At 37.8% G+C, this 25,000-nt stretch overlaps 1 protein-coding gene and 1 pseudogene across 3 annotated transcripts in view; one reads left to right on the plus strand and one right to left on the minus strand.

Annotated features, from left to right (window-relative positions):
• The window catches only part of LOC132008445 (tetratricopeptide repeat protein 17), a 118,795-nt gene that overhangs the window by 1,332 nt on the left and 92,463 nt on the right, over positions 1 to 25,000 (plus strand). For all 3 annotated transcript variants that reach the window (XM_059387065.1, XM_059387066.1, XM_059387067.1), the window contains exons 2-3: positions 19,497 to 19,586; positions 24,484 to 24,653. In XM_059387065.1, the coding sequence (XP_059243048.1) occupies positions 19,497 to 19,586; positions 24,484 to 24,653 (260 nt within the window). The remainder of the gene's footprint in view (positions 1 to 19,496; positions 19,587 to 24,483; positions 24,654 to 25,000) is intronic.
• LOC132008455 (large ribosomal subunit protein uL22-like) lies at positions 7,448 to 8,293 on the minus strand (annotated as a pseudogene).

Raw genomic sequence — 25,000 nt, forward strand, 5'->3', positions numbered from 1 at the left:
AGTTCACCTGATGGCGAATTTTTACAAACTCAAGTATAATGAGTGAGTTAAACAGTTTAAAAATCGGCTTGGTGTTGGTGAGTGGTTTTCACTGTGTGTGAGAAAAGAGATTGGCTTATCGGATGGCATTTTCTACCTACCTTACTTTAGAAGAAATTTCCTCTTTGTGGCCATACCCTTTGAGGTTTAAAAGATAGATGCGCATTTCAGAAACCCTAGAAAACCCTGCTGCTTCTTTCCTTAACAAAAGGTTAGAAATCTTCTGTGAGTCCTGGCTGCTTCCCCCACCCCCTTTCTTTTGTTTCCTGATGATAGTTTTCCCTGAGGCCCTCATGAAGGGATACATGGAATTAAGTCACTCTTGCTGCAATTTGGGGAGCCCTTCTCCTATTGGCTCTTCTGTAATATTGTTTTTGGCCACAGCTATTTATACACTATGACATTGACTTCTCCTTCCCATTTTGGTGTCCTGCCACTCAGCCGAGGAAGTAGCCCATCTAAAAAGTGAAAGCTGGTGGAATTGTATTATTTGCTGAACGTTGCAATGGGAAAGCAGAACCTGATTTGTTTGAAAAACAAAACCAAGCCAAAAACAAATTCTTTCCCTCCCCCCCCCTCCACACTGGATACTTATGTTTTAGCGGGGGAAGGGTAGGGGTTACTGGTAACTTGCCTCAAAAAGGGAGAAATCTGAAAAATCTTTTGGAAGTCTGCCAAGTCACCCCTGCAGTAAGTATTTAGGCTTAAAGTTAGGAAAGAAAGATTTCTTTACTACAAGCTTTTAACGGTTAAATTTTTCAGTGAATTTTCTAGTACTTTGCTATGTAGCATTTACAATGTTAAGTTCAGAGAACCACAGAATTTTATATGAGAAGAAATAAAATTGGTGTCTACGACGGAACAAGAATCTGGGGGGTGCCTGGATGGCTTAGTTGGTTAAGCAGGCCACTCTTGTTTTTGGCTCAGGTCATGATCTCTGAGCTTAGCATGAAGTCACTTGTTCCTCTCCCTCTGCCCACCCCACCCACCTCCCCCATGCCTGTGTGCTCACTCTCTCTCTCCCTCAAATAAATTAAACAAAAAAATAAAACAAGAAGAGGCCAGGAAGGAAAGTTGGATTTAATCTGAGGGAAAAGCAAGATTTATAAAGAGTTGAATACATGATCAGCTTCTGAGTGCCACTGTGATAGTTGTGCATACATTACCCACGCTGCCCTTCCCAGCAATATTTTGAACTCAGGCAGGAGTTCAAATTATTCAGGCAGGATCCAAACCTCAATTTTGATTGTGATTATCACATTTATATATGTCTATTAAAGAATTGAAAAATCCCTTTAGTATATGAATTTGGGTAAACTGCAGATCTATTCAGATGTTCAGAATCAATTAATTAAAAGCTCTGTGTGTGTATATATATATATATATAGGAGATATATATAGTATATTGTATATATATAAATGATAACCGACATACCGTATGCCTTGCTACTTGTTAATATCTGAATGAGAACAGAAGGTTGATTTTAGTTTTAAAGTGCTCTGATATCAGGGAGAGGGCTAACGGCAAACTGAAATGGCAATCTTAGAATATCAGAGTGGCAAATACCTTTGCCTGATATTTAAACCTGTCTAAATTAGATATAATAGATAATTGTTTTCCATAGTGAACTTGGAGAAGTGCTTATGAATTAAAAATCTGAATTGCCCCAAATACAGACTTACACAGGGATAGTTAACATCACTACAAAGTTTTAAGTACATTAAGCAGTTCTTCCCACGAGAAGAACTGGTTTGGCTTTATGCTTGGTTTTTCTATTTCAGGCCTTAGCGAATGATAAAGATAGGTACCCACAAGTTACGAACTGCAGGCTTGTGACCATGGAAATGTGTCAGAAGACCTAGATCTTTGAGGGGGTTGAAATGGGGCTTCAGTCAGAGCAGGAAGCGGCCATTCCTCCAGGCAGCCTCCTCACTGTCAGAGCTGTGGTTGCTTCTGCCAGTAGCAAGCAGTGAGCACTGGCCATGGCAGCTCAGGGAATTGTTCCTTTCCACAGTCCCTTCCTGAGCGGGAAAGCATGTTTTTAGGTTCCGTCTTTACTGAGCTGCCACTGAACTCCCCAGAGCATTGGCCAGGGAATCCTGGAGCTGGGATGTGAAGAGAATGCTCTGGTCTCTAAGTTCCTGTCCCAACTAAGAAAAGGTGCTCCTCTTCAGCTTTATGCTTTTCTCCCAGCTTTGGGCTTTGGCATACCTCTGATCGCCTCATGCCCCCTGTGCCTTAAATAAAGCAATGATCCTTGGGGTCCATGGACCTAAGTAGTGAGCCATTATAATCTGGATACTAGGAGGATCTTTGTGTGATCAGGTCAATGGATTAGGTGGTTGGCTTCATTGTGAAGAACAGGCTTTAAGATCAATTTTGTGGTTTCTTTCGTTTCCTTTTTCTCTTTTTTTCTTCAGTACCAGTATGGCAACATTTATTTTCCGTTTTTACCTAAATAGTCGGGAGAGTCACTTGAGTGGAAGGTTGAATGAACTTTTGTGAATTAGCCTAAGAGACTAACCATTATGTATCACTTCATTTCTGTGGAAAAAATGTTCCGTGTTCTAAATTAGCAGCTAACAGATGAATTCCTGAAATGTTATCAGTTTGTCTTGGACTTCTTGAATTCAAAAGTAGTACTTCTCGTCCTGGGTTCATTTCCTCTGGATAGTCTGTCTCTTCCTAAGTGGAGGTCTAAAACTTGAAGTAAATAAAGAGTATAATTGTTATCAACTCTGTCATAACATAATATTTATTTTCTTGACTGTTGTTTCCCTCTTCTCTAATCTTAGAACCATAGAATTTTAGATTTGGAAACAATTCTTAAAGGGTATGTATAGTACAACTCAAAGGCGAGCAAGTCGCCCAAAGTCACACAAATAGTGAGTGGCAGTTAGTGATAGCAGTAAGTAAAACCCTGCGGTAGCATGCAGGCAAGCACCTGGTACTCAGATTGAAATGCTTTCCCCCTCTTTCGTAGTACCTACCAATGAAAGAAGAGAAAGAAAAGGAAGAGAGAAAATGGAAATAGTGAAGTAAAAGTCTTCTCTTGTCCAGTTCGCTTTACCTCTGCAGAATATTTTGTGATGACTTTTAAGTTGGGAGTGGGTCGGGGAGGGTCAGAAATAAGTGTGAATTAATTTGGGGTTATTTAATCATTTTGCCTTCTCTCAAGCAAATGTGTTGAGAGTACAGATCCTTTTAACTGCTTAGAACAAATGAGGTTTCTAACAAAACCGATGCTCTGGAGCCTAGCAGCCTTGGCATAAAAGTGTTTGATAGGCGGTTAGTTCAGCAACCATGATTTGAGCAAGAGCTATCAGATTTAGTTGGACACACAGGCTAAATTGTTATCTCTTGGTTTTTAATAGTTTATAAGTGGAGGAGTGGTTTAATTTGGGTCTGATATTAAGTAACTGCTTCATCTGGGAGAGGGCATCCAGATGACACTGTGATGCTGACAGCTTTCTCTCAGTGCTTTTCAAAACTGAGCTTCTTGGGACCCGTGGGTGGCTCAGTGGGTTAAAGCCTCTGCCTTCAGCTTGGGTGGTGATCCCAAGGACCTGGGATCGAGCCCCGCATCGGGCTCTCTGCTCAACGGGGAGCCTGCTTCCCTTCTCTCTCTGCCTGCCTCTCTGCCTACTTGTGATCTCTGTCAAATAAATAAATAAATAAATAAAATCTTTTTTTTTTTAAGTTTATTAAAAAAAAAACCAAACTGAGCTTCTTTTTGTCATAAAGTGTTGTTTCTATGTTTATACACTTGAGGGATTTACTTGGTCCTGAGAGGTCACGGTGATTTAATCACTAAGTTGCTAAATCTATGTAATTTGTCATGGACATTGGCATCAAAACGATTATCATTCGATCCATTCTTTTCAGACTTCTCACTAGTATGTTTTTTCTCATAAATCACCCAGGTGTTAACTTTGTTTATACTTACAGTAGTTAATAGGAGCTTGTAAGTATACAGAGGTAAATTATAACATTAAATACTTTTCCCAGTTATTTATTGAACAAATATTTATTTACTGCTTATTTTTCACCAGCCCACTGTGCTTTGATGAATACGCACTTTTCCAGTGGCTACTGTGACATGAAATTCTCATTTTTCCATGAGGGTGAGCAGAGCACAAGTCCTTCTTAACCTCCCCACCCCCGACCCTTTTTTTTCTTTTCCCTGGCTCTTCTTCCTCCATTCATCTTCTAGATGCACAAAAATAATCTGGGGTGCTTGCTTAAAATACAGATTCCCAGGCCACTAGAGTGTCTGATTAAGTAGGTTGTTGGTAAAGCCAAATTCTACATTTTTATCAAACCCCTCGGGATATTATGATACAGATGGGTCACAGATCATTCTGAGAAATTCAGTTTTATATACTGATCTGTCTCCAGCTTCTCTTCCAGCCTTCTGCTTTTACTGTTTACATACCTGGGCAATCTCATCTTTTCTCAGAATTAAATTACCATGTATAGGCAGAGAATAATCACATTTCTATAACTCACATTTTTTTCTCCAGGGTTATAGATTCAGGACTTCTGTAAACTTTTAATTCCATGTGAATGCCCTCTAGATACTTAAACCTTAATATGACCAACTCTAAACTGGTTTTTACCCTACCTATATCGTGTCATGCCCTGTTTTCCCGAATTGAATGGAAGAGCCCACCATTCCCCATCCGCCCATTTGCCCAAGTCAGAAATCTAGTTGTTTCCCTTATTCCTTACCAAGATCTTTCCATTTTACTTTCTAATTACATCTTCTTGCCATTGCCACACCGTCACTCTAATTCAGGCCACCTGATTCTTGCCACAGCTTCCTAATTGCTCTCCCTGCCCAGTTCTTGTCTTGCTTCCAATCTGTTCTCCTCAGTGCAGTTAGACTACTTTTACAAATTTGAATTACAGAAGCAGTGTGCAGCACTGTAAAAACAAGTGCTTAATGTTATGGGAGGACTTAAAGTAATAAAGCAAAGTCCTCCCAACTCTCCCCATTCTTACTCCCCAAGGAAAACTACCTTGAACAGTTAGTTCGGTGCATATCTCAGGATATGGTCCTTTAACAGTTCTTGTGATCTGGCTCTTCCTTCTCTTTAGCTTTATCTTTGCTCATTCTTGAGGGCCCACTCTCACCCAGAATACACACATATACACCTTACCTATATTTAACATAGCTAGTTAGTGTCACCATAGTCCGTGTCCCCAGATATGCTATGTTCTCACTTGCCTCTGGGCCTTTGCACATGTTCTTCCCCCGAAATGTCCCAACCTGACTAACTTATTACTCTTCACAACTTAAACATCACTTTCAGAGACGCTTCTAATGCCCAAGTTTGAATAAGCTGTTTTTATATGCACTTTCATGGTATCCTGTATTCCCTTAAAAAAGACATTTACCATGCCATATTGTTTGTATGTACTTATGTAAATGCCCTACTAGACTACTACATGCTCCATGAAGGGAGAGGCCGTATCCATCTTCTCTGCATCTCCTGCATCTTTCATGCTTAATACCTTAGGCTGCAGTAGTTATCTGTTGAATGGATGATACAGAGAAATGTGGGAACAACTTCCTGCCGTTCAGGGATTTACCATTATGTGAATGAAGTGGTACAGTACTCGCTAATGTGATAGTCATCCTGGAGGCTAGCCTACAGGAGGCCTCAGACTCCTGGAAGACCTTTAAAGCTTCAAGTAACTCCTCGTAAGTCAGCCATTAGGCCTTCATAAAAGGTGCAGTATGCATGTGAAAAGAGCCATACTTTCAGGGATAGCTCTTGGACTAGCTAATGTGGTCAGATTGTGCATGCAAAGGAAGTCATCTTTTGTCACTGATGATATATCTATAAGGTCTGCTTTATTGCTCCGGCATTGAAACATATGGAGAGGAGACAAGAGATAAGGGGGAAAAAAAAAACCCAAGAAGGAAAAAACCCCATCAGAAAAGGCAGAAGCAAGATGGACGAGAAATGGCAGCTGCATTGTTGAGGGGGGATTAGGATCAGCTGTGGGGTTCCGCAGTTGTTGCAAGTTCAGAAGCAGCATTGGTGGAAATGAACAGAAGGCGCTCTGACAGTGAGAAATTAAGAGGGCTTGCCAGCAGGTCAGGTCAAAAATTAGAACAGCTTTGCACTCCAGAGTGTGGAGAGCGGGGTGAACCCTTAACCTTCATCTCAGTTAGACTCCATGGTGGCCAAAGCAAGGGGAACTCCTCTGTTGGGTGACTCTTGATGGCCAGGCACCTCACGAGAGTTGTTTGTGCTCATGGGCTCTCTGCCCTCTCTTTGTATAATCTCTTTAAAGCCACTCCAGTCAGTCCTTCATCCGTAGATCCTCCGTGCGACTCTTGTCAAGACATCCCAGGGCTGGCCTTATTGCCAGATTCCGTGCTCTGCTCTCAGTTCTCTCTCTTAACCTCTTAGCTCCCCAACCAGCCCTTGTCCTCAGACCTTATTGAACTATTTTCTTCCATGGCTTCTGAGATATACACTCCTAGCTTTCTTCAGTATCCCTGGACATGACTTTTCATTCTCTTCTGCTGAATTCCTCTTTTCATGGTGAATCTTACATACTGATGTGCTCACCAGATACATACCTTTGATGATATGCTCAAAGAACTTGGAGATTGTGGCACTATTTAAATTATTGAATATTATATAAATAAACTGTCGAATACTTTATAGGTAAGTCATTTAACATTAATATAAACATGTACATAGAAACATTTTTTAATAAATAAATTTTTAATAAATCTGTACTGTCATGACAGTTTTACATAAGCTAAAGTACATATTTGTTTTCAATACCTACTATGAGAAATTTACACTGGTCAGATTAGATTATGCTTTCCATATTTATTTAACTACTTAATGAGTATGACTTTTGAAAAGAACTCATTTATGGATTTTTTACTAACATCTTACTTAATCTTCACTTACCAGTGAGGCACTTTTACGTTAAAATCAGGGGACCGGCAAGAGAGAGTGCATGCGCTCCCCCCCACATACACGCGCGTGCACACACACACACACATCCTCCCCCTCCACCCAGCAGCCCTTTCTACCTTGAGTCTAATTGCTTGGTAGGGAGTTGAGATGGGTAGTCATCTTTAGTAAAACTCAAGAGAATGATACTTGCCAAACGTGGTCCAATGGAGGCAGGAGCGTTTTTATTTGGGGAAGCATTGCTGAGAGCTTCTTGCGCGTGGTTATATTTGGCAGGCTTAGCTAGCTCATTAAACACATACTGGAATGCTTTCTGTGTTGGGTGGGTGGAATACAGCTGTGAGGGAGATACAGTCCCTGCCTTCACAGAGTTTGCATTTTATACAGTCACACATGGAAGCTGCCCTAATTTAGGGTAAAGTAAACTTTTTTCCTGTTTTTATTTTTATTTGCATTTTTTCTATGCAGAATTTCCTCCCAGGTTATAAGTTTTTATTTCTTCAGTTTCTTCTGGGATATTTTTTTCTTCTGTGCCACCTCCTCTTCTGTCTTAGGAACAATTTGCTCTTTTGCAGTGAGGATCATCTCGGTGTGGCGGAGAGAGCTCATGTGTGGGTTAATTCAACCATGAGCTCTGTACTAGTTCTACGCTCCATCTTGGGGCCTTTGTTCACTTGGATTTTCTCAGTGACCAGAGGATCTACATCTAAACCCTGAGGTTTAGCATTACTCTCTGCATTTTTAAGCATGTGCAGTAACAATTCAGCACTCTTCTTGAGCCACTGACCCTGTGTGCAGCCCCAGTGTTTGGCCTGGGCACACCTACCATCTCCACCATTGTAGCATAGAATGGCACACATTGTTTCTGCGAAGTGACCTCTTACAGATACTTGGTGGCTTTTCGGATATGCATACCCTTGATGGCCTGGACAGTTTTATGTGTGTTCTTAAAAGTGAACATGGGGGCTCCTGGGTGGCTCAGTCAGTTAAGCAGCTGCCTTCGGCTCGGGTCATTATCCCAGGCTTCTGGGATCGAGCCCCATGTTGGGCTCGCCGCTCAGCGGGAAGCCCGCTTCTCTCTCCAATCCCCCTGCTTATGTTCCCTCTTGCTGTGCCTCTCTCGGTCAAATAAATAAATAATCTTAAAAAAAAAAAAAAAGTGAACATGAAGATTTGAACCGCTTGATTTGCATGATTTTGTAGGGTTTTCTGGGTCAAGTAAATAGCGAACCATTATCAGAGGCCACCTCAGGCCGCTTAGGGGAAGAGAACAGGTAACTTTTATAGGAATAAAATTTTATGTCTATTTCACTGAACACTTTACTAAGTGTTTTCATATTCATATCTCATTGTCCTATAGAGTCAGTATGATGTGGATATTGACCTCTCTATTAAATACAGAAATTTAGGCTAAGTCTGGTTAAACTCCTTGCCCAAGGCCATGAGGTAGGAAATGGCAATGTGTAAACTTAAGTTCAGATCCCATTCTAAGCTCTGTTCTCTGTACTGCTAAAACTAGTATAAAGAAAAATATTTCTATCGTTTTATCTATAAGACACTGATGTATTTTTTAATTTTATAGTTGAATTTAAAACTAAAATATGTGATCATAGTTCAAAACATTTTTTCCAAGCTACTGATGATGTAAAATGAAAAGTGAAAGTTTCATAACCACTCACCTCACAGTCCTTCTTCCTGGAAGTAATCACATAATTATTTGTGTATTCTTCCAAAGAAGTTCCCATGCATTTGCAAATCCTCATGTAGATTAAAAAAAATTTTTTTTTTTTTTTAAGATTTTACTTATTTGAGAGAGTGTGTACACAAGCAGTGGAAGCTGCAGAGGGTGAGGGAGAAGCAGGCTCCCTGCCAAGCAGGGAACCCAGTGCAGGGCTCTGTCCCAGAACCCCATGATCATGACCTGAGCCGAAGGCAATCGCTTAACCAATTTAGCCATCCAGGCGGCCCCTCATACAGATTTTTTAAAAACCACAACTGGGAACATTTTGTCTCATGACTAGTTTTTATTTACTTAATAAGAGGTAAACGTCTATCAGAAATGAAAAGCTACTCTCTTTACCCTTAAAAATGCATAGTATTTGGTTGTATGGCTGTTCTGTAATTTATTTAACCAGTTCCCTAATGATAGCCATTTAGATGGTTTCCAGGCTTTTCCCATCAAACAATATTGCCGTGAGTGAACATGCTCATTCATAGGTCTCTGTGTCCCTCTGTGAGTGTATTTGTAAGATGAATCCTTTGAGATGGAATTTCCTGATTTGAGGAATGCATATTTAATTTTCTTAGATATCGCCAAATCCTCCTTTTAAAGGACTGCATCAGGAGTGTTTGAAAATGCCCAACAGTGTTTGGGCTATGTCAGATCTTTGTTTATGTAATCTGATTCTAGTGAAAGACCCCTTATCCCATGCATTGCCCTAGTGAAACAGCGTGTGCCCATCTGTGGAAGTATGAACCAAAAGGAACCCTCAGTTTGGTTTGGTTATCTTCATAGAAAATTGAACCTTTGTCATTAATACTTACTTCCCACTTGTTGGGATTGCAGTAAAAGAAATTAGTCAAGCTGACCTCCCCATGTTAATACTACTGTTTGATGAGTAATCAAGTTGACCTTTATTCAGTAGTGTCTTACAGCAATGATTTCTAGCATGAATAGCAAAGTGATTTCCTGACTTTTGAGTTTGCCGTCACCTGGGTAATGATAAAATTAAGGTTCAATTTCTGGCACTCATTTTAGTGTCCCTTTTCCAATATTTGATTAAGAAATCTTAGTTTGAGTGACTTAAGCAACAGAAGTTTATTTTCTTACAGTTTTGGAGTCCAGAAGTCCAAGATCAGAGTGCCAGAGTGATCAGGTTCTGGTGAGACTTCTCTTTCTGACTTGCAGACCAGCTGCATTCTTGCTGTGTTCTCATATGGCAGAGAGAAAGAGAAGGCTAGCTTTAATGTCTCCTCTTATAAGGGCACCAATCTTGTCATAAGGCCTAACCTCATGACCTCATCTAAACCAAATTACCTTCAAAAGGTCCAGTCTCCAATTACTGTCACATTGGAGGTTACAGCTTCAACATATGATTTTGAGGAGACACAGTTCAATCCATAGTATCCATCTAAGAATTTGCAAGCTCACACATGTTTTATTTATCATATTAAGATTGGCATTAAGCCAGAATTTAGTGGGTGCTTGTATTAATTTTCTGTTTGCTGCTATTAAAAATTACCACAGAGTTAGTGGCTTAAAACAATACAAATCTATCATCTTACAGTTCTGTGGGTTAGAAGTCCAACCCATGTTTCTTTGGGCTAAAATCAAGGGGACAGGGGTATCTGGGTGGCTCAGTGGGTTGGAGCCTCTGCTTTCGGCTCAGGTCATGATCTCAGGCTCCTGGGATCAGGCCCCTCGTGGGGGGGGGGGGGCGGGGGAAGGGTCTTTGCTCAGCGGGGAGCCTGTTCCACTTCTCTCTCTGCCCGCTTGTCTGCCTACTTGTGATCTCCTTCTGTCAAATAAATAAAATATTTTAAAAAACAAAACAAAACAAACAAAAATATATAAAATAAAATCAAGGGGACAGTATGCTGCATGTCTTTCAGGAGGTTCTAGGGGAGTGTCCATTTCCTTACCTTTTCTAGTTTCCAGAAACCACCCACATTCCTTGGCTCTTGGCCCCCTTCTTTGACCTTTCTTCCTTATCCACATCTCTCTTTCACCTTCAAGGACCCTGGTGATTACATTGTGCCCACCTGAATAATCAGGTTATACTCTCTGTCTTAATTAAAGTAATCTGAATAGCAACCTTAACTCTATCTGCTACTTGAACTTCTGCCATGCATCCTAACTAGCCCCAGGTTCTGGGATTAGGACAGGGACCTCTTTGGTGGGCCCTTATTCTGTGTTTGATAAGCTTTGGCTGCTTAAATGAGAGTCACTTCTGAGTTCAATATAACTGCAGTGACAGCTCTAACTGCAGTGACATTTTTCTGTATACGTTTACAAGAATATCATAAATACACAAATGAGAAGTTTCTGTGACTCGAGTCCTGATCCAGCATTTCATTTTCTTTCCTTGTAAAGTTGTGAATTGTCTACTTGCTTCATTTTGTTATTTGTATGTTTCCTGGTGACACAAATCGTAGACTGATAGCACTTTTTTTTTTTTAAGACTCCTTCTGAGTTTGTTTATTTATTTATTTGACAGAGAGAGATCACAGTAGACAGAGAGGCAGGCAGAGAGAGAGAGCGGGAAGCAGGCTCCCAGGACCCTGAGACCATGACCCGAGCCGAAGGCAGCGGCTCAATCCAATGAGCCACCCAGGCGCCCCCTGATAGCACTTTTTAAAAGAAATTGATCATTTGTTGTTCATGTTGAAATGGTTATTAACTTGCTTTCTGTTAGGACATGGGGATTGTGTGATATGAATGTTCTCATAAAATTGGCTGTAACAGGGACGCCTGGGTGGGTCAGTTGGTTTAGTGTCCTTGATTAGTGTCCTTGATTTTGGCTCAGGTAATGATCTCAGGGTGGTGAGATTGAGCCTCATGTTAGGCTCCATGCTCAGTGTGGAATCTGGTTGAGATTCCCTCTCTTCTCTCTCCCACTTGTGCTCATTCGCTTGCTCTCTCTTTCTCCCTCCTTCCCTCTAAATAAATAAATAGTGTTTAAAAAATTGGCTGCAACACTGTACATGGTCCAACCTAGATTATAGCTATATAATATACTTCAAATACCTAGGCTGTTTTAAGTGCACTTAAGCATTTATGACTTTGTCTTCCAAGAACTGTGAAAATGAGAAGGTAAAATCTGAGGGTAAAACTTCAGAAAGTAGAGATATAAGGCTGTAAAAATTCATGTGCTGGTCAAGATTCAGTATTTTTGTTTCTTTAAAGTTTACATTAGTTTCGATAACCTGATTTCTGATGCAAAATTGAGGCGTGTTCTAAATTTTATTTATTAAAATTCCATATTGTACAAGTACGTAATGGCGAAAAAAAAAAGTCATCTTTAACAAAAATATTTCCCAATCCTGACAGTTCATAATGATAGTGTTTTATTGATCTGATAGTATACCTAGTAAAATATCTGCTCCTGTATTAAAGTTTTGAAAATCATAGCCAGGAACCCATGTAAGTCCCTCTCCAGAGGCGAGGCTAGACTGGTATTGTGTTTGTGAGCTTGTGCTTCTCTAAACCTGGAGGAGGGTTGCAGGTCTGTGATGGTTAGACTTGGATCCTGAAGAAAAAAATTGCCTGACAAGTCAGGCAACAGACTTTTGTCTCCCTCATTCCATCCCTCTAAACTCATCTTGCTTGCCCCTGTAGTCACCTGACAGGGGTCATAAAGGTGAGGGTTCTTCCGGGCAGTCATTTGAAAATGGTAGTGAACTAGATTTGAAATAAGGATAAAAGTCTGAGGAGAGTAATGTAAGGAACAAGGAAATACAAAAGATGTTAACTTTTTGAAGTGTTTTGGTTGGCTCCACGTATGCAAGAGAAACTTTTTCTCTATGAATGTAAAAGGAAAAGCTACAAGACTGTTCCTCAGAACTAAGCTTATGTGTCACTACAGCTGTTTTCTCTTTAAAATACATGTTGCATAGCACTCTAAAATTTCATTTTAAAAAGATGCGTAGATATCAGTTAAAAAAGGAAGAAATAGGTGTTCGTTTTAGAAAAAGTCAGAAACAAGAAGATAATCATCTAGAGTCCCACCATCTAGAAAACAGCAGTTGTAAAATTGTGATGTAAACTATCAGATGGATTTAAAGTGAGGCAATGAGGAAGCTTTTTTTTTTGTAAGTACACAAAAGAAGAAATACGTGTGGCCACCAAAGAGATTAAAATGTATTCACCCTTTCCCTGTGTTCTTCAGAGTGTGTAGAACCTCAATGACTGTTGTTAGCAAATTTAAGTTGATTCAGGTATTCTGGAGAAAAGCTGGCAAAAAATAGAAATTTAAAAGTGCAGTCCTTTTAACCTAGCAATTCTATTTTTAGGAAGAAAATAATTAGGCAGCAATCAAAAAAATTGATAAGTACTCATCTCAATATTGTTAAAAAGGGAGAATAACTCAAATTTTAATTAGTAGGAAGCTGGATAAATTAATATAATATTAACTAAATAGGATGATGTAGATCTATATTCCTGAGGAAGAAATCTGATAAACTTTAGGATAGAGTGAAGAAGGGAAGGATACAATATAGTAAATATGAACTAGTTTTTATAAAAATATTCATCTACATAGCCATATGTGTGTGTGCACACACACGCACATGCATGCAGACACAGGCACACAAGCCTGAAAAGTGATCCTAACATAGTTACCTGACAGCATGTATCTTGAAAGGTGACCTTTTAAGTAATTTTAATTTTCTTCTTTATATTATCCATAATGTGTTTGTTTTTACAGTAACACATATTTAGCTATGATCAGAAGAGATTTTTTTTTTTTAATTGAACTTTGTTAGAATTAAGTGGCATAAGGACTGGGAGACTAATTTTGCCCATGATACCATGAGCGGCCTAATTGCTCAGAAATAAATAGCCACTGCTAATTGGAACCTTAGTTTAATTTGACAAATTGACAGTTTGAAAAGAAGCTTTTAGCTGCAGCTTTGGAGAGTCCCCACCTAGAGTGAGTACAAATTTATCCAGGCTAATTGGAAGAATGATCGTTTCATTCATTTGAACACTGGATTACTTCAGCGGTGCATGAGGCTTGTAAAAATGTGATGCGTTTATGGTAGTGTTAAGTGTTTTATGAGGGTAAGATATGAAGAGTCTAAGGAACTTCGGAAGTCATCGTGCTGGGTCCCCCCAAGTTTATAGATGAGGAAATGGAAGCCCGTGCAGGGAAGGTGATTTGCTTTAGGTCATACAGCTAGTCATAGGCCTGGCAGGGACTTACTTTGTCATGATTCCTGGAGGCCTAACCACTTTACCTCCTTTACAGATGGTCAGTCATCACTGAATAATAATGCTGACAGAGATGGATTCTCTAACAGAAGGGGCATCAGATAACTTCATCAAGTAATGAACAGTGTATTAGGTGTCTGACATATACCTGAAAGCCTATGAAGTACTGAAAGTAGAAAGGGGAATTAAAAAAAAATTTTTTTTGGAGAGACAGACATATAATAATTAAACAACGTAATAAACACTATTAGAGCAGCATGTAGGTACGTCTGGATGGCTCAGTGGGTTAAGCCCCTGCCTTCAGCTCAGGTCATGATCTCAAGGTCCTGGGATCAGAGCCTGCATTGGGCTCTCTGCTCGGTGGGGAGCCTGCTTCCCCCCCTCTCTCTGCCTACTTGTGATCTCTCTCTATATATCAAATAAATAAATAAAATCTTAAAAAAAAAAAAAAAGCAGCATGTAAAGAGTACCATGGGAGCTCGAGAGAAGGATGGGTTCACAAAAGAAATGTCATTTGAGCCCAGTCATTTGGCCTTCACCAAAAGCATAAGGATAGAAGTATGTTCCAAGTAGGAGACTTAGCATGTGCAAAGGGACAGGAAGTCTGAAAAGAGCCACAAGAGTAAAAGGATACCCTAGACAGAGGGCCTAAGAAAAGTCAGCACATGTTTAGAAAGAGCAGCAAGACTTCTGTATTGAAAATTTTTATTGGAATCTTTGAACAAATTCTAAGTACTGCAGTTTGATCCAGGACTAAAACAGTATAACCATGATAGGTTTGTTCTCTTTCTTCATTTCTGTTTCTTTAACCCCATTCTTAGGCGCCTGTGACTACAAGATGACTAGTCCCCATAACTCAAACAAAAGTTCTAGATTACAGTCTCTTTAGTACCAACTGACTACTTGGGTGATGTCCTTTCTCAGAGATCATCACCATGACCAAGGGGAAGGAATCCACTGATTTGGGCTTCCCATGTGGGGAAGGATGCTTCCAGCCAAGCAAAGCAGGTGTTTTTGCCACAAGAAGGGAACTGCAGATACTAGAGAGCAAACACTATAAATACCCACTAAGTGGGATCACTTAAGGTAGAGGTAGAATCTTCAAAGCAATGAAGATTTTATGTTTTCCATCATACTATCTCAATAAATCTAAAATTCTGAATAAAAGATTTAAAATATTTCATTTCTAGTTTCTAATTAAGGGGAATTTTTTAAAAATGTGTACAGCATGATACAAGACTACAGTAATGCTACTCTCACGTACTCATTTGAATACCATCAAGAAGTAAGAGGTAAGAATATTTAGCATATGTGAAAAATTAAGTTGCACATGAGAGCTGGAGTTAATATTATAATGGAAATGGTCAATTTCCTGTCATAAAGGACCATTGGAAAGTGATAGACTCACTCATGCTCTTGTAGAACTCAAAAATGTTTAAATACATAGACTGGTTATTTTAAGTTTAAATTGTTCACCCTTTATTTGATTTGGCAGTGAAGTAATTATCCTTATACAGTGACATTTCCCTCTGTTACCATGTGAAGTTGCTGAATTCACAGAAGTAGGGCTCCAGAAGAGAAATGTAGGTATTAACAATAGAGACAGCAGCAAATTTTGAAATATATGAAAACGAACTTGATATGAGTAAAATATTTACCGCTGTTATATATAATTGGACACATGTACTTAAATAATGTATTCAAAGGAGAATGAAATTGAATTGAGAACTCTTAGAGAAGGAATCATTCTATACAATACATATAATATAGCTAATTTCCAAATATTTGGTCAGTTTTTCCCTGTAGTATAAGCTTTGCTTTAAAATATATTTCATATTTTTGGGGCGCCTGGGTGGCTCACTGTTAAGCGTCTGCCTTCAGCTCAGGTCGTGGTCCCAGGATCAAGCCCCACATCGGGCTCCCTGCTCTACTGGAAAGCCTGTTTCTCCCTCTTCCCCTGCTTGTGATCCCTCTCTTGCTGTCTCTCTCTATATCAAATAAATAAATAAAAATCTTTAAAATATATTTTCTATTTTTTCACCATCTTAAGTAGGACAAATTGAAAATTATTCCTTTTATTTTATGATTCAGGTCATTACAAGCATCATTTATTATGCTGTGAAGTAACACAAGTTTGTAGGGGTGCTTGTCTCTTGTGAAAAAGCCCTAAGGTATTTTGAGGTCTTATGTATGCATCATGTCCTTTTTAACCTACCTCTCTAATTCCTGTCACTTTTTGTTCCTGGGCTGATAGCAGCCTCTTCTAAATGCTAAAGATTTTGAAGGCTTTCACGTTGTATATAAAATTGGAGTACATAGGCTTCAAATATTGACATAGTGGGCCTGGTTTGTAGAGGCTTAATAAACCTTTATTGATTGAATGGATGTTGTAGTCTTTACAGGCATTACTCTCTTTTGTAACTTAAGGAGGGGAGGAATTCAAAAGGAGAGAAATTCAAGTCAATTGGCATTTGCCAAAGATAATTATAAAGTCTTAAATTTTAAGAACTTGAGGTTACCTCAAATATATATGTCAGGCTATAAATCTGCAACCAACCGTTATCTGGCATAGATCCATGCTATTTGCTGCCATGTCAAAAAGAGAAGCACAGCTGTCAGTGAGCTCACTTCGTTCCTTCGGCTAATAATTTTATCTTTATACCTCGTCTAGCTCTTGTATATTTGTTGAACATAAAGCTTTAAGGGAATGAAAAGTACTTTCTCACAACTAAATGTTGTTCAATCCCATGCTATTCAAATATGGTAAAGCCCTGATTAGCTAGTATCCTTTTTTGTTTGTTTGTTTTTGTTTGTTTGTTTGTTTGTTTTTAATTTTTTATTTTTTATAAAGCTAGTATCCTTTTAATCTAAAACTAAGAATGTGCTTTCAGTATTTCTTCAGTGTAAATCTTCATTTATCGCATTGTTTCATTCCTCTTGCAATTCTCCAAATATCAGGTAAATGGATTGCTTAGGTATTTTGGAATTGGAATGTCATACTCCAACATTCCTTCCCCACCTCCTATGTTATTTTTTTATAAAATCCTCATTTAAAAATCCTTATGGAGTCATGTACTAAATAGCTACCTCTTGAAGTTCTGGACAGAGTAGTAAAGTAAGCAGACTTTCTTTGGCCTTCTTATGAAAAATTCTTTAGCACCCTGACCACTGGCTGTAGCTTTTACATTTTCTTCTATAAAAATTATGGAAAAAAAATACTGTGGTGTGCTGTAATTTATTACACTGTAAAAAAAAGATCAGTGGGCTTTGGAGTTGAATTTGTTCAGATTCAATTCATTATAGTAGCTTTCCCTCCCTACGTGCATTTGACTGTTGGGCATATGTTCAAGTACTATGAAAAGACAAGTGAAATTCTCTGTTCTGTATTGAGATAAACATAGCATTTTGCTTGTAGGCTTTTGCTAGCTTTGATTTTTTGATAGATGAGATTTACAGCTCAGGTTGTCAAGTGTTATAGGCCTTGCTATATATTGTATTTTTAGTGCCTTTTAAATTCAGAGTCCAATTTTGGTATAGATTCTAATATAGTGGAAAGGCCAGGGGGAGCAATGAAGGGATCTCATCTTAAATGCAAGACCATGGGCTATGATAATGATCACAATGATACAATAATATTTATGTAGTCCAGATCATTACGATGGAAGTATGGAAGTTACTCTGGACTAGCATCTCTTTTTCCTCTGGTGTCTCTGAGATGGTAGGATAAGCAAAGGCAGATGAATTTTATCTGTAGTCACCTAACATTGTGCAATATAATGCATATTATTAAAGCAGTCATTCAACTTTATTTCATGTTGTTATTATTCCCACTTTTTAAAATCTTTTTTTTAATAGACTCTTGTATCACCAACATCTTGTATCACCAACATCTATGCAAGCCTATCTTCTGCACTTAAAAAGCTAGCTGTAGGGTCACCTGTGTGGCTCAGTCAGTTTAGCCAGGTCATGATCTCAGGCTTCTGAGATTGAGCCCTGGGTCAGGCTCTGTGATTAGCACAGAATCTGCTGGAGATTCTCTCTCTCCCTCTGCCCCCCCCCCCCCCCCCCCCCCCCCCCCCGCCAACTCGCTCACCTGTACGTGCTCTTGCTCTCAAATAAATAAAATCTTTTTTTTTTTAAAGCTACCTCTAAATTCGATTAGTTGAGTTGATACCAGTTTCTTAGAGGTTACAAAAAGATACTTTTTCCTCAAAGTTGAGCTTCCTGAAGGACTGATATATAATTTGACAGCTCCAATTTAGCATCATGGGGTAGCACGAACTTTAGCTCATCCCTTGGGTACCAAGGCCACTGTCAGATTTTTCTGGTATTCAAACATCATGTGTGTGTGTGTGCACATGTGTTTTTTTAAATTATTATAAATGTATTATGTCTTCATTATATAAGTTTAAAAATAACACAAGTATATAGACATGAGTGTGCCTCTCTTCTTGATCCCACTTCCCTAAAGGAGCCACTGCAAAGCTACTTAGTTTTGTACATATAGAGACATGTATACATCTTTAAGTATATATATGTAATTTCTCAAAAATATCATAGTATGCTTATTATTCTTTTAGTTAAATTATGAGTTGTGAATATCCTCCCATGACAGTAGGTCTAGTCTTCTGTATCCCATTTTAGACAGTGGATTTCCCTATTCCCTTATTTTTTTTTGTTTTTAAGTAGGTTCCATGCCCCGTGTAGAGCCCAATGCAGATCTTGAACTCATGACCCTGATATTGTGACTCTGAACTGAGAATAGGAGTCATACACTTAACCAACTGAGCCACCCCAGCCCCCCTCCCTATTCCTTATTGATGGACTTAGGTTGTGTCTAATTTTTTTGCAGTTTAAAGTGTTGTAGTAAGCATCCTTGTGTTTATTTTTGCCTGTTTAAGAATAGTTTCCTAGAGTTAATATTGCCAGATCAGAAGGGATGCACTTTTAACATTTTGATACATGTTGTCAAATGACCCTCCAGACAACAAGAACAAATTTATAAGCCTGCTACTAGCATATGAGGGTTCATTTTTACTACATCTTCAACAACATAGTTACCTATTTATGATCCAGAGAAAACGAGCTGTAAATAATAAATCTCAAGATTATTTTATATTGACTTTGATTTATGGCTTCTACAAATAGCCTTCAAAAATAGGTGCTTTTAGAATTTTCCTTTTATCACTCCAAACCTGTTCAGATATGAAATGTTCTGTCAAGACAATTCCTTTTTTATTATTACAGGTATAAATTATCTTTTTAAGGAATTTACTTTTTTATTTGTTGCCAAATACCTCTCCTCTTGAATATTCCTTATGTGACTGACCCAAGTTAGACTATTCACCTCAAAAGCTTACTCTTTAATGTTCGGATTCAGGGGGCAGCTATTGAACATGTAAATCTCTTTGCTGAAATTTATGTGCGATCACTTTTGAAATACACCTTGAGTTTTACTGAGCACTTAATTCTGGTTGTAATGGTGGTTGCACAGTAATTTAAAGCATTTTAAGGGAAACTTTATGAATTCAAACAAATGTTGAAGTCTGAGCTTTGTTTATTGCTTGCTTGCTTACAGGTGGATTCACCAATGAACTTGAAGCATCCCCATGACTTAGTCATTTTAATGAGACAAGAAACAACAGTTAACTACCTCAAAGAATTGGAGGTGAGGCAGTGGAAATGTGATATGCATTTGAAACTTGTTGAAAGTGTATTATTTCTTAAGCCCAGTTCTTCTCCGTTTCATATATACTTTTAATCACATTTTTTAAAGTAACATCTAATTAGAACGACATTTGAGTGATAGTAGAGAAACAGACTAAGCCAAGTTTTGCCCGATTTTTGACTAATATATCATTGACCAGGGATTCCATCTGTAAGTTTTTCTATCAAGTATGAAAAGAAATGATCTCTGTGCATACACTTGAAAGGAGAGTTTGGGTAAAATACAAAAAGAATGATTTCATTACTTATAAAAATGTATTTTTTTATTAATTCCCAAGTAGAGTCTTGTTATTGTGTGTTTTTATGATGAGTTGAAAGCATTAATCACCTTGCACTTTGAAAACTTTGAAATCTATTAGTACTAATAAAGTCTGACCTTTTTGTTTCTATCATTGATTTCCATAAACTGATTTTGCTTTTTAACAAACAATATTTGTTATTTGAAAAAGTAGGAATAAGGCAATAGGTATATTTATACAGCGTTGTGCGTGGAAGCGTTATCTGTTTTTATTAAAAACAGTGTTCCAAAAATGCAGTGGTGCAGAAAGTGGTTTTTATTTTCAGATGCATATACACATTGTATATGTTTATTGCCGTTCTCTTGTTAAGAGGCAATAAATGAGACTATATGAAGGGGGAAAATGGCGTTTACCATGTCAATGAAAATGAAAAATGTTGACTCCACCCATTTTTGATTAAGGTAGTAGAGACTGTGGGAAAAAGGTACAGGCTAGAGATATAAATTTGTTGTCATTAAAATACATACTTAAAGCCATGAAACTAAATAATACCATTTATCTACAAAGTAGTGACAGAGAGATGGAATTTTTAAAGTGCCAGAAGACAGTGGAGGAATAGCCTTACAGTGCTAAGGGAAAATCATTCAAACTAGAATTTTATGTTCTTTTAAGCCATCAATCAAGAGTGAGGGCAAAGCAAAGATGTTTTCTGACAGAGTTTACTTACTGCAGAATCGCTTTTTAAAAAAAGTCAAAGACGTACTTCTATAGGAAGAAGAATAAATCTAGTAGATATGCAAAGGATGTATAATGATGAGTACAAATACTGATGAAGAAGTTGCTATACTTATTTAATTTTTTATTTTTTTGCCCTTTGAAAGGTAAAGCTTGGTAAAAATAATACATAGTTGGGTTGAAGCCTGTTCAGTGATTAGTTAAAGCCTGTTAGACTCTTCTGTCATGTTTAAGAGAAGGTAGAACTAACTGAATAAATTAAAATCCTGTTGGAAAATTTATGGGCAAACATACTAATATCTTTTTTTTTTTAAGATTTTTTATTTATTTATTTGACAGAGAGAAATTACAAGTACACTGAGAGGCAGGCAGAGAGAGAGAGAAAGAGAGAGAGAGAAGGAAGCAGGCTCTCTGCTCAGCAGGGAGCCCGATGCGGGACTCGATCCCAGGACCCTGAGATCATGACCTGAGCCGAAGGCAGCGGCTTAACCCACTGAGCCACCCAGGCGCCCCATACTAATATCTTAAAGAGTATTGCTACCTATGGAAATACATTGCATAAATTTGGGGCTCTAGAGACCTGCCTGAGATCTTCCATATTGTCCCACTCTGCTGCAATAAAATCTTTGAAAGATTAAAAAAAAAAGAGTATTGCTACCTAACAAGTAGTTTTACCAAAAGAAATGTGAATCTAATCCACTACCTTATTTTCCAGTGTCATTTTCAGTATAACTGGTTTCCTTTCTCATTCTATGTATTTTATTTTATTTTATGTATTTAAAAGATGACTCTGAGAAAGGGATCTACAGCTTTCATCAAACTACCAAAGAAGTCTGTGACACAAAAGAGTTAAGAACCCCTGGATCCTGCTGTCAATGTTCAGGAAATACAGAGGACAAAGAAAGGGACATGTTAAATGAACCAGGGAGATGCAGTCAGCAAAATCCTGTAGAGTGGCAGACTCTGCAGAACAAATGACCCAACATGTTTAACAAATAAATTACAAGGATTAAAACTATAGATTACATTTCTGTTATTCTAGTGCTTGCCTTACCTTTTTACTTTGTTAGATTTTTCATCAGTAAATATTTTATTTATGACATTAGGATAGGAAGGATTCCTTAAATGACATAGAAACCACAATTAAGAAAACAACTGCTAGTTTTGACTATCTTAAGAATAAAAGCTTCTCTTTAGTAAGTGACACCATGAACAAAATTAAAACATAAGCTATAAGCTGGGAGAAGATACTTGAAGTACATATGACTGATAAAGACTGAGTTTACAAAATCACTCTTCTAAATTTCTGCAAATCAATTTAAAAAAACTGGAGAAACATAGGCAGATTTGGAAAGTCAAGTTATAAAATACAAACATATGAAAATATGTTCAATCACATTAATGTTTGCATTAGTTAAGATAGGTTCCATTTTGCAGTATATGACAACTTTTGCATTGGCAACAGATAGTCCCAAAAATCTCAGTACTATTTCATGGAGGAAGCTAGAGGTTCAAGGAAGAGTAACCAAACATACGAGCTTGTTTAAAGTTTCTACTTAGAAGTGACGTCATTTCTACTCACATTCCATCATCCAGATCAAGTCACATGGACAAGCCTGCAGTCATAGGGCAATGTATAGTACAGCCTACCTACAGGGAAAGAGTCGGGAGGGAATGAGTAAGTAGAAACAGATCATTTAGTAACATCTCAATAATCTTCATGGGTTAAAACAATGAGGTCATATTAAATGTCACTCTGGTCCAAGTGCCAGAACCCAGGCTGACAGCACAGCCGCTGTCTGGCATACTGCCATTCTCAGTACTGGAAGGAAAAGAAAGAACATAGTAGGGGCGTGTGGGTGGCTCAGTGGGTTAAGCCTCTGCCTTTGGCTCAGGTCATGATCTCAGGTTCCTGGGATCGAGCCCTACATCGGGCTCTCTGCTTGGCAGGGAGCCTGATTCCTCTCTCTTTCTCCCTGCCTCTCTGCCTACCCTACTTGTGCTCTCTCTCTCTCTCTGTCAAATAAATAAATCAATAAATCAATCAATCATTTTTTTTAAAAAAAGAACATAGTAAAGCATACACTGGTTCTAAACATGTTTCTCTTCAGAGGATTCCATTGTACATCTCATGTTATATGTGTCAAGGTGAGTCATACTGGCCACATCTGAGTTCAGCAGAACAGTGATGTATAAGCTCCTTTGTAAGGAGTTGCAGCAGATTCATTAAGAATAATGCAGTCTGCCCCAATAATCATAACATTTAATGCCCATCAAATTGACATAAATTAAAAATGTGATGTTGGTAAGTTTGTGGGGATATGTGTATTATCATTATCTGTTGGTAGAATTCTAGTGGTTATACCAACTTTGAAAGTCAGATAGTATCTAAATCAGAAACGTGGATCCCATATGACCTCTGCGTCCCATATTTTTACCCCTTCTGGAGGCTTTTATAAGAATATCACAGCATTTCAGTAGCAAAAAGATAAAGAAGCAACCTAAAGGTTTACAGAAAAGTGGATAAAAACATTTTTATACGTTTGTTAAAATGAAAAATTTAGAGCTATACTGATCACTGTAGATAAATCCTAAAAACGTAAAGTTAAAAGAGAAGTTGTAGAATATGGGATGATCCTGTTAACATAAAGGTTTTAAAGGTGGAAATCAATGCTAGATGTTGATTTGGGACATATATATGGAGATATATGCATAATATTTTAAGAGAATAAGTGTAATATAGTAATATTTTCTAAAGATACAGAAATGATACATCAAACAAATTCAGCATAGTGGTAACTTTGGGAAGGGAGAGAGGGATTTTGAAGGCAGTAAAGAATGGTTTAAACTACCTTATTTTTCTTTTTTAAAAAATCTGAAATGAGTATGGCAAATGTTATCATATGGTAGATGTGGGTGGTGGAAACATAGGTTTTTATGTAATAATTCTGTATGTTTGAAAAAAAAAATGTGAGTAGCAGGAATTCACCTGGAGTACAGGGCATTAGGGGAAATTATTAGGGGAAAAATTCCACATTATCAACATGCTGGATGTCTTGAAGGACTGAAATACGATGTATGGACAATTCAAAGTAGTTTTAATTTCTAAGCCATTTTGTTCCAGGGAAGTTAAATTGATAGATGCAGCTTTATAGGTAGTCAGAGATCCTATTATGAAGGTATTCAACTGCCATTATTATAAATGCCATATAATATTACTTTCTGTATACGGACACCTGTTTAGAGAAGCTTATTTGTATCAGCAAATTAATTCCCCCTTATCCACAGTTTTGTGTTCTGTGGTTTCAGTTACCCATGGGTCAGCCTTGGTCCAGAAGCAGATGATCCTCCTTCTGACCTATCCTCAGAAGGTCAATAATAGTCTAACACTGTGTCACAATGCCTGTGTCATTCACCTTATTTCATCTTATCATGTAGGCGTTTTATTATCTCATATTACCCCAAGAAGGATGAGTACAGTACAATAAGATTCTTTGAGAGAAAGATCACATCACCTAACTTTTATTATAGTACAATGTTGTAATTATTCTATTTTATTATTAGTTATTGTTGTTAATCTCTTTTTGTGCTTAATTTATAAATTAAACTTCATTATAGATATATATGTATAGCAAAAAATACAGTATATATAGGGTTTGTTACTATCTGTGGTTTTGGGTCTCCACTGGGAATCTTAGAATATACCCCTACAGGTAAGTGGGGGGACTTCTGTGTTCAGAATCCTTATCTTTCTTCATAGAGGATTTTTCTGACTTCCAACACATTAAATTCTCCTTTCTCTTATGTGTTGTCTAGACTGAAATATTAGAAAAATCCATTGTGTTCTCATTGTCTTCTCAACAGAAGCAATTAGTTGCTCAAAAAATTCATATAGAAGAGAATGAGGACAGAGATACTGGACTGGAACAGAGACATAATAAAGAGGATCCAGACTGCATCAAAGCCAAGGTGCCGTTAGGGGACCTGGATCTGTATGATGGCACATATATAACTTTGGAAAGCAAAGACATCAGGTAAAGAAATTCTCTTTCCAGAAATAAAATTAATGTTTTCCTGAATAGACCTTTCTCAAATCGGTAAGAAATTATTTATCAATGTGGATAAGCTTCAGTCACAGATGAGTTTATTGAAATTTGAAAGTTTAAAATACATGTAGAACTTTTAAATATCAATTAAAAATACTTAATACCACAGGAGATTGAACAATTTATAGGAAAAGAAATACAAATGGCCAACAAACATGTGGAAAATCTGTCTCTCAGTAATGATCAAATAAGTACAAAATAAACCATTGTGATAGTTTTCACCTCTCAAATTGGAAAAAATATTTAAAAATAAGTAACTGGTAAAAATGTGGAGA

Source organism: Mustela nigripes, unplaced genomic scaffold, assembly GCF_022355385.1.
Source record: "Mustela nigripes isolate SB6536 unplaced genomic scaffold, MUSNIG.SB6536 HiC_scaffold_148, whole genome shotgun sequence".
Taxonomy (NCBI): domain Eukaryota; kingdom Metazoa; phylum Chordata; class Mammalia; order Carnivora; family Mustelidae; genus Mustela; species Mustela nigripes.